This window comes from Eufriesea mexicana, unplaced genomic scaffold (genome assembly GCF_001483705.2).
Source record: "Eufriesea mexicana isolate 0111107269 unplaced genomic scaffold, ASM148370v2 scaffold6179, whole genome shotgun sequence".
Taxonomy (NCBI): domain Eukaryota; kingdom Metazoa; phylum Arthropoda; class Insecta; order Hymenoptera; family Apidae; genus Eufriesea; species Eufriesea mexicana.
Genome location: NW_016914064.1, coordinates 1 through 10,064, shown reverse-complemented (window position 1 = coordinate 10,064; position 10,064 = coordinate 1). Strand labels below are relative to the sequence as shown.

The 10,064-nt window shown below is 31.0% G+C and overlaps 2 protein-coding genes across 4 annotated transcripts; both read left to right on the top strand.

The window, feature by feature from the left end:
* Window positions 1–13: 13 nt before the first annotated feature.
* LOC108552333 (nucleoside diphosphate-linked moiety X motif 8) lies at window positions 14–1,324 on the top strand. 2 transcript variants are annotated; one of them, XM_017906830.1, is made up of 3 exons: window positions 14–86; window positions 164–225; window positions 565–1,324. In XM_017906830.1, the coding sequence occupies exons 2-3, from the start codon at window positions 181–183 to the stop codon at window positions 1,255–1,257; spliced, it is 738 nt and encodes a 245-aa protein (XP_017762319.1). In that variant the 5' UTR covers window positions 14–86; window positions 164–180; the 3' UTR covers window positions 1,258–1,324. The 2 variants fall into 2 exon arrangements, with proteins under 2 accessions (XP_017762319.1, XP_017762320.1); XM_017906831.1 differs by having other exon boundaries at window positions 64–225.
* Window positions 1,325–1,475: 151 nt separating this feature from the next.
* LOC108552332 (peptidyl-prolyl cis-trans isomerase-like 4) lies at window positions 1,476–3,412 on the top strand. 2 transcript variants are annotated; one of them, XM_017906829.1, is made up of 5 exons: window positions 1,477–1,621; window positions 1,733–1,960; window positions 2,054–2,223; window positions 2,302–2,543; window positions 2,626–3,412. In XM_017906829.1, exons 1-5 carry the CDS (start codon window positions 1,552–1,554, stop codon window positions 3,386–3,388), a joined length of 1,473 nt encoding a protein of 490 aa, XP_017762318.1. In that variant the 5' UTR covers window positions 1,477–1,551; the 3' UTR covers window positions 3,389–3,412. The 2 variants fall into 2 exon arrangements, with proteins under 2 accessions (XP_017762317.1, XP_017762318.1); XM_017906828.1 differs by having other exon boundaries at window positions 1,476–1,621; window positions 1,733–2,223.
* Window positions 3,413–10,064: the final 6,652 nt, after the last annotated feature.

Below are 10,064 nucleotides of genomic sequence, written 5' to 3'. Positions count from 1 at the left end.
ATTGATCAGACATCTAGCTGCTGTGCATGAAATCATCGTGATGGTAGACATATTGCAAGAAATTCTTGATAAATTGAGCATCCGAGGTAACTACGTGTTAAATACAACATATCTCCTTGTACAATTTTTTGTCCTTTGTCATACAACGTAGGAAGTATTTCAGGAATTCAACTTTAATCAATGAAACTGTATTCCATTTTTTTACGCTGCTTACAGCGTTCTTTTGTAAGTATTTTTCTTTAATGTAATCGTCGTCATAAACACGGTTACTTCCTTCTGTGCATACTAGATGACGCTTCTCACGCGGCTATCCGTTCATTTATTTTCAAATACCTAATGATGACAAATGCGAAATGTAACTCTCAATATACGAAATTTTTTCCTTTTTTTCCATAAGTTCAAAAAAAGATGTCAATACGATTGAATTATTAGCATTGTAAAATTATGCTTAATCAACCCTTTTTAGCATGTAACGTACGAAAGCGACTAAAATGTCTACGCTTTGACAACGTGGATTGTCATCGCAATATCACATTAAAAAAATGTTTTTTTTTTACAAAAAAGTCGACGGGATCACGAAGTCTGAATGCAATCAAGCTTGAACATCTGAAACCGGAAGTGGTGCTTAGTGAGAAAAATCGGAAATCCTTTATTGAAAAATTTAAGGCTGTTATAATACCACAGATAGATGGTGATGTGCAACATGCCGCTGTTTTAGTGCCACTATGCATGCACAAAGGCGAGCTAGGTTTTTTATATACCTTAAGATCTACAAAAGTAACATCGAATCGTGGACAAGTATCATTTCCGGGTGGTATGTATGACAAAGAAGATGGTGATCTGGAACAAACTGCATTACGCGAAACGTGGGAAGAACTTCAAATTCCAAGAGAAAAAATTGACGTTTGGGCCTCTGGTAAAATGATCGATAAAAAAAACGTCAAGGTTTTGCCTGTTTTTGGTTACATTGGAGAAATTGATCCAGAAAAACTTCTAATTAATAGAGATGAAGTGGAAGAAGCTTTCTTCCTAAGTTTACGAAATCTTTGCGATCTTTCATTATGTCGGTTTACTCAGTTTCGTAATAATTATACTTTACCGGTTTATTTGGGCGGGAAACACCGTGTTTGGGGTTTCACTGCGGCAATAACGCATATGGCTCTGAATGCTCTTCTACCTGACACTTACAAGCACAAACTCGTATATTTGCGGCCAATTTTACCAAGCAAAGAGAATAAGAATATTTTTCAATCATAAAACATTATAATAATTAATCTGTATTTTATCTTCTATGTACATGTTATAATTGATATAAAAAATTAAAAAAGTTGTAATTTTTTTCCTAAAAATGTGGATACACTTTCAAAATGTATATTTACGAATCGAAAAAGAAACATGTTCTTCCGTTCAGCGCCACGTAGTAGTCATGAAGCGAATTCGTTTGTATCGTGATCGATGAGTAACACATTGTGATATACGTACAATAAGAGATTTTGGAAAGTTATGTAAATAATAAGTGTGATAGTGGTTATATAAGAAAATCGTAAAGGTATGGCAGTTATAGTAGAAACTACTATAGGAGATTTTACTGTTGATTTGTACACTAAAGAACGTCCACAAAGTAAGTATAAAACAAGAATAGAGGTTAAGTTTTTTTACAACTACGTTATAATCCAATATAGAAACTTTATTGTCAGTAATAGTATGTCTGAACGTAAATAATATTTTATAGCATGTCGCAACTTTCTAAAATTATGCAAATTAAAGTATTACAATTGGAACTTGTTCCATTCTGTACAAAGCAATTTTATTGCTCAAACCGGAGATCCCACTGGTACTGGAAAAGGTGGCGAAAGTGTTTATGGAATAGTATTAGGTGAAAAAGCAAGATATTACGAAGCAGAGCAAATGCCAAAGATAAAACATGATAGAAGTGGTTTATTGTCTATGGTTAATTGTGGTAATAACATGCTTGGATCTCAGTTTTTTATTACTCTTGCACCTGAACTTCAGTCATTAGATGGAGAACATTGTGTATTTGGTGAAATTACAGAGGGTTTAGAAGTTATTCTCAAATTCAATGAAACTATTTGCGATGGGGATCATAGACCTTACCAAGATATACGTATTTCCCATACTATTATTTTGGAAGATCCTTTTGAGGATCCAAAAGATTTTATTGTACCTGCTCAAAGTCCACCACCTACAAAAGAAGTTCTAATGGTATAATTCTTTTTTTATCTTACGTTTTTTTTAGATATATAACTTCTTTCATTACGATTAATCACTTTATATTTATAGAGCGATAGAATTGGAGCTGATGAAGTAATAGATGATACAGCTGGTATGACAGTTGAAGAAATTGTAGAAATGCAAAAGGAGAAGGAGGCAAAGGCAAGAGCTACAATATTAGAAATTGTTGGTGATATACCAGATGCAGAAATGGCTCCTCCAGAAAATGTTCTTTTTGTTTGTAAATTGAATCCTGTGACCACTGATGATGACCTTGAAATTATTTTCAGTAGATTTGGAAAAATTATTGGGTATACATGATTTTGTAATTTTGCTAAAAAACATATATTATCTTTGATGTATGACTTGTATTGTTTTTCTTTCTTTCTTTAGTTGTGAAGTCATTAGAGATCGACAGAGTGGAGATTCATTGCAATATGCATTCATCGAATTTGCTGATCGTAAAAGTTGTGAGGAAGCATATTTTAAAATGGACAACGTATTGATTGACGACCGTCGTATTCATGTAGATTTCTCGCAGTCAGTAGCTAAAATGAGGTGGAAAGGTAAAGGTAAAGGCATACAATATTTCTATGATAAAGATGATGAAATTAACAATGAGAATCTAGAAAAAGTAAATTCAAGATACAAACAACGGGACGAATCTAGAAGCAATGATGACGTAATTAGTCGAAAGCAAAACGATAAAAGATATATATCGGAAATATTAGAACATAGAAAACACGAACGCAGAAAGGATACTTACAAAAACGATTCAGAGTACTCTCATAATGTGGAGAAATATGTAGAGAAGGAAAAGTATAAGGAACAAAGGCACCGTGATAGCTCACGTGAAAAATACGAATACGATTCCAGGCGGAGAAAAGGAAGAAAACAGAAAAGTAGAGATAAGAGCAGAGACAAAAGTCGGGACAAAAGCAAAAGAGAAGATTATAAGGAACATAAACATAAAAAAAAGGGCGATTGTGAGAAAAAGAAATGGGATAGAGAGAGTTCTAATTCTAGTAACGAAGATTTACGGTATGAGAAACATAAAGAAAGACATTTGAGCCACAAAAAAAAACACGCCAGTAATCGATCCGTGGAGAAGTATGAAAAATTAGAGAAACATAAGCAAAAAAGATTATGTAAATAGCTTTCATATTTACAGTTAATGGCACGTGTTTCATACGCATAAGATGCATATATTGTGAATATCTATTTTGTGAAATTAAACAATTGATAAACATTTTTTCAAAATATACATTATTACTTTTTATGCGAAAAAAATTACAGCTTAATTTATTCACCAGATGATTATTTGTAATAATTAAATTACGCCAAGTACATTTTATATAACTTAAATAAAGAATTTCTTATCAGGTATAGGTAAATATATATATATTAAAAAAAAAAAAAAAGGGAAAAATGAATAATTAAGACTTCTTAAGGTGCAAGAAAATAGAAAAGATAGTAGAAGCTAGGATTGGATTATGAGTATTGCGTAGCTCTTAGCTTGGTATCGTTTATCAAAGATGAAATTGTCGTAGATCAAAAAATTACGAGATAAAATTTATTCAGGAAAATATGGAAATTCATCTTTGACAAACGATGCCAATTACCAGGTCCCACCACGTGGAGGTGGCTACGCAATCGAGACCCAGGCCTAAACACATTAGTAAAATACAGTACAAAATATGGTATAGAAGGAAGTACAAAATATCACAGAAAATAAATCACAAAATGAATTACAAAAGGCAATACAGTGTACACTATAAAATAAAGTACAACATATATTACAAAATAAATTTAAAAATAAATTACGAAATATAGAGTGCCAAACATCTACAAAAAAGGAAGAGCAATTAATAATGACACGGAAATAGAATTTCATATGGAGAATTGGTAGTTGCATAAGATTATTCTACTATGAAATAAGAAATCATTTCTTACATCAAACGCGCTGCCATTTACGGCGCTTTAAAAGCCCCAAAAAATAGGGGAGAAGTGTCAAAAGGCACGCGAGGAGCCATATAGGGTATCACATTTCTCGTGACTCTGCTTTTTTCAATGTTATATCAAAAAGGGATACTTTTGAGGGGGACTTTTAAATACCGATAGCAATATATCGAACTTTGAGGGATTTTGTTCGGCAAATTTTCGAATACAATGTGCACAGTATGCACAGTAATACTGCACAAATGTGCAAAAATACAATATTTCTACAAGATATAGCGAAACAAAGTAGCGAGCATAGTGACAAACATAATCTTAAAAATAATATTAAAAATGCTGGTATCCCCTTGTTGAAAATCCTAATTAAAAATCGGGATTAGGGACAGCTAAGTTGCTGGGGTGACTCTACTTTTCAACTGACTCGACAAAAATTCATGTCAACAAAGAAGCACGTATTAATAAAAAAAAAGAAAAATAAAAATAAAAAAAGAAGTGAAATGGGGAAACTGTTTCATTAAAAATATGAGAAATTCCAAAATCGAAGTAACATCTCTAATGATTTAAAATCATTCGAATTATTACTTTGATTTTGGAAACTTCTTCGAGGGGAATACACTTTCTTCTACTAGTATTCTCAAAAATCCCGCGAAATAACTATGACAATGAACGAAATGAACAACTAAAAATTTCGAAATTTCTATTTAGAATAGAAATTGGAAATTTTTCAACCGAGGTTCTAATACGCGACGTACAAGAAACCCTAGCCTGATCCAATAAATATATTACAGAAATATATATTGCACGAGTGCTATTGTATATTAGCACATTATCATTCGTGGTCACTATGCTCGCTATGAGAATAATATGAAATACAATCAGTCATCCGTGCGGTTTTGGACCATTCTTCCTACGACATGATGGGTAACCAGAGGAATCGTAAACATGCGACTGATCGATCGTTGGCCTCTTCTCCATATGAAAGCAGCCCTGGAATGACTGTCGTCTTGGTCCTGGGATCAGCATCACTGTATCCTACCCTTGACACGTGGTTAATGCAGCGATGTCAACATTGGTTACAATCCCTTCCTCTTTTCTTGGAACACTTTGAAAATACACTCGCAATGCCGCGAACGCGTGCGAACTTGTTTCGGCCAATATCGAGAAAAAATATCGCGGGTGAACACATACGAACGAAAACGATTTTGGAGAAGTACGGTTATATATAATTTAAATAATTTAATTGTGATAAAAATATTTAATGTCCACTAATACTAATGAAATGAAAAAAATAAAACATGGAATATTTATTTTATTATTAAGTAGATAATTAGAAATAAAAAATGAATTAAATAATTAAATGAATAATTAAGTATTAAAGTAAATAAATTAAGTTAATAAACTGTTAAATAATAAATATAAATAAATAAATTAAATAAGTGAAATGAATTATTAAAAAATAAAAATAAATAAATAATTAAATAAGTTATTAAAACTGGAAAATAAATAAATAATTAAGATGTTAAAAAATAAAAAGAAGAAAAATAATTAAATAAGTTATTAAAAATTAAAAATAAATAAATTAATTAAATAAATAATTGAAGGTGAATAAAAAATAAATAAATTTAATGAATTATTAAACGTTAAACATAAGTAAATAAATTAAATCAACTATTATAAGGGAAAAATAGATAAATAAGTTAATTTAGGCTTAATCAATTAGGTTCAAGTTTCGATATACACGTTACCACGGCCGAGTAGCAACCGACGTGTCCTGCGATCGTAAAGTACCTATATGAACCGACGGTACCCTTGCCCGAGGTCAAACGTAAATTCACGAACTTGTCGATTTGCCAAGGATTTGTAAACCGGTTATAATAGTTATTGCATAGTTTATTGTAAATATATGCTTTGTATAATTTGCAATAACAATATTTACTGTAATTTACACATGTACAATTATTTTTTCATAGAAAAAAGCCATTTACTTACTCGTAACGATAGCTTTTAACATAAAAGTTTTTAAAGCAACATTTTAAAGTTAAAAAAAGGGAATAATAGCTAAAATTGATATTAAGCAAGGGGATCCCCTATGCCTCATCAGTCATCAGCCATCCTAAAATAAGGTAAAATTCGCGTTTATAAAAAATTCTATAAATTTAGAAACTTAATTTTCTATATTAGAATAACGCTACCTTACGTTTATAACCGTGCGGATATTCAATTTTTTAAAAGAATGTACAATCAAGGAATTGATAATGATTATGTATTAAATTATGTAACTATATATATACATATATAGTCTTAATTACTACAATTCGAAAAAAATAAGTCGAAAAAAAACGAAGTCGTGATAGACAAGGATCGAGAGGAGATGCTCCCTTCTCTTTATTCGATTAACAGCCCGACGAACATGAAATCACAGATGAAAGCGAGTGATTTCGTTCTTGCTAAAAAGAAAATGAAACTAGGATGGTTTTATGCTTAGATACATTTTATTCACTTTGAAAGTTTCACATATACACGATAATTGTTGACGACATAATTCTTCGGTTATTTTCTTGTAACTTTCATTTTATTTTTTATCCTTTCCTTCATTGCTCTGAAAATATAAATATAAGTCAGTCAACAAAACTTACTACTTTTTATAACATATTTATAACGTAAACAATAAACTAAATCTTTCTCTTTCTTTATAACTTCTAATTCTTCTTGAGCTTTTACTTCGTCGTCACTTTCCCAATCGCTACTACAGTCTTCCGTCCTTTTTTTATTTGCAGGTCCAGGCGGTTCAACAGCTCTGGTTGTGAGCTTAATTTTGGATCAGTTAAATGATCATGAGCTGATTTGCTCTTGCCACTAAACTCTTTATTTAATATCACAGATTCTTCATCATCTTCCCCTGCTTCTTCACCAAATGACAAAAGATTGAAATATCTGTAAGAAAATTTTTCATTGCAAAGAACAATACTATCAGGGCTAAATTTTGCAAATATATACGATTTTTACTTTACCGATGCTGTTTTAGTTTTTGAATTGTCCTTTACTTCTTCACGCTTCTATACTATTATTCTTGGTATGATATCAGAAAATGGATTGTTTAATATTATAGTTTTTATCAATCTTGGAGGCTAAAGTGGTCTATCAATCTACAAAAAGAGGTAATATTATATTTATATAAATTCTTGATACATATTCTTGCAAACATTAAATTTACCTCATCTACAAGCGCTTCTTCGAGTTTAAGCATACCATATATAGATTCTCCAGTAACTCTACCAAAGATTGTATGCTTGTTCTGCAGATATGGTGTAGAACTAAGAATAAAGAAGTATTGGGAACCATTGTCATCTTTCTAGCATTAACCATAGCAATTAAATCTCGACAAAAACGTAATCTTGTATGAAATTTGTCCTAAAACACATATATCCAATAATTATTTTTAAATAAAAAAGGAATTCATTTTATTTTTAAATATAGTCTCACATTAAATGGTTCTCCATGTATTTTACCACATTCTCCTGTACCTATAGGATCACTATCTTGTGTTATGAATCCTTGGATAATTCTATGAAATATAGTGTCATCCTAATAATACGCCTTTGGAGTTTCTTTTGCCCATAATTCTAACTCAATACCACCAACAGTTGTTTTCATTCCAACCTAGTTATAACAAATATATTAGATTGATTAATTTAAAATACTTTTAAAATCAAATTTATTAAAATTTATTATTTGTTATTGTAATTCAAATTAGAAATTATTTAATAAATTAATATAGAAATTTAGAAAGTAAATATTGTATATCTGTTAAATTTTTAAAAACAGTTATACAATCCATTGAAGTATTATTAAATGATACTTATTACTTTACCCTTAATGGTTGGCTCTTGCATATAAATATTACTCATGTTTGTAAGTATCCTATGACAAAAAAAATTCTGCGTCTGTAATATTTCTGATTAAATCTTTAGTCATTTAGTCTGGAATAATGATCAGCAGGTAAGACTTTTACCTCCTTTTAACGTTGTCTTTATTGGCCCAAACAATTCCATGTGCCAAAGCCCCATTATTTCTGCTGCTTTTATAATTTCCAAGTTCCTATAGATATTTCTGCAGATTTGTGCCTTAATGGAACATATACATTGTATATTGAATTTATCTTTAATTTTTGTAAATATTACCAAGCGTTCATTCTCCACCTCTTGAATAATCCTTATATTAGCATGTCCATGCCACACATACTTCTCTGTTGATATATATGCTGCCATTTTCCTGTTTCTTGATTCAACATTATATGCATTTCCTCTTTTCACTGCTTTTATTTGTACTTTTCTCTTTACTTTATGCACTTCAGCCCCATCATTCTGAAACTTGACACATTAGCGACAATCATTGATTTTGATTAATGATATTAATATCTATTTAGATGAGGAATACAACATCCCTTTTAATCTCACGTTATTCTCTATACTTAGTTGTTATAAGAGGCCATCACCTAAATTAATTTAATGCCTTTTTATCTGCCTAAGCCATCTCCATTTTCCGAATAATTATTTGATTATCAAGATTTCTACCTTGTATGTTATATGGTAAGCCGACCTAGAATCTAACAGATATATCATAACATGTTTGTATGGCTGCTCCAATTTTTTGTCGCTGTAAAATATAATTCTTGTAAAATATGAATGCAATATTTTTCTACTGTTGCACATGCTTGTTTATTTCAACAGAATATTATCCTTTCACCACGAAGGTTTGCTATCGGTAATAAAAGGTGGAAAAACAATGGCTCACAACTTACGCTATTTAATTAGAACCGTAGGTTATGTTAATACGAAGACTTACTTTCTTTTGCGTGATGCAGGCACACTTGTGTGGACACAACACTGCTTCCGGCGTTTGTTTGGTATTTTTTCTCATTTCCTATGCACTCTCCTGTACACTTGGAGAAAAATGAACGAATCGCGTAATTTGCGTGAATAATTTGTGAACTTTTATACTTGCGTTGTAAAGGCATACCTTTGGATATTTGTCGTCTGTCAGATAAAGAAATGAATGCTGATTGTCTAATTAAAACCATTGTTTTTGGCTGAATATATCAAAGAATGTAGAAAACTCTATGGGATTCTTAAGTGAACAAACAGAAGGAAGGGAAATGCGTGTTAGTTATTTATGTCGTTTTGTTGGTTTATTTATTGGTCCGCACGTCACGTGGAGTTAGACGACCTCCAGGCGCAATCTGTTCTTTCTACCTAATCTGACAAGGAGAGTGCAAGTCCTTCGGGTCACCGATTTAGTTGAAACTTTGTAGGATTGTAGATATCGTCATGCAATTTAAGAAAATATATCATTATAGCGACAACTACTCAATAGCTTTTGAAATATTTACGATTAAAGTTTTATTACTGCGTTAATTATCGCTTTATTTTCAAAAGCTTTTAATTCGGGCTGTAGCCTAATGATGATAGTCGAGAATTAGTATGCCCAAGGACTTGGAGTTCGATTCCGGTAGATAAGTTAATATTTTCTTTTCAATCTATTATTTATTTTGTATTTATTTTTCGCCTATGAAAACATTGTAAATAAAAATTCTTAATAAAAAAATTTATTTTTTACCCTTTCTTAGGCCAGTATATATTTATTACTTAATAAGAATATTATGCAAGAAAAACACCTTTTATATCTTTTATAGCAATCTTATTTACTAGTAACTAATTATTAAATTAAACATTGTATAAGAATGTTGCCAATAATTCCAACTTTGCTGCGCAGCTATAAATGTTCACGAATTAATTACAAAAAATTGGAAATTCATTAATTTTCTGCTGCCGAATTGATTTATTAAGGTGTATTATTAGCGCCTAACCAGAAGAGGT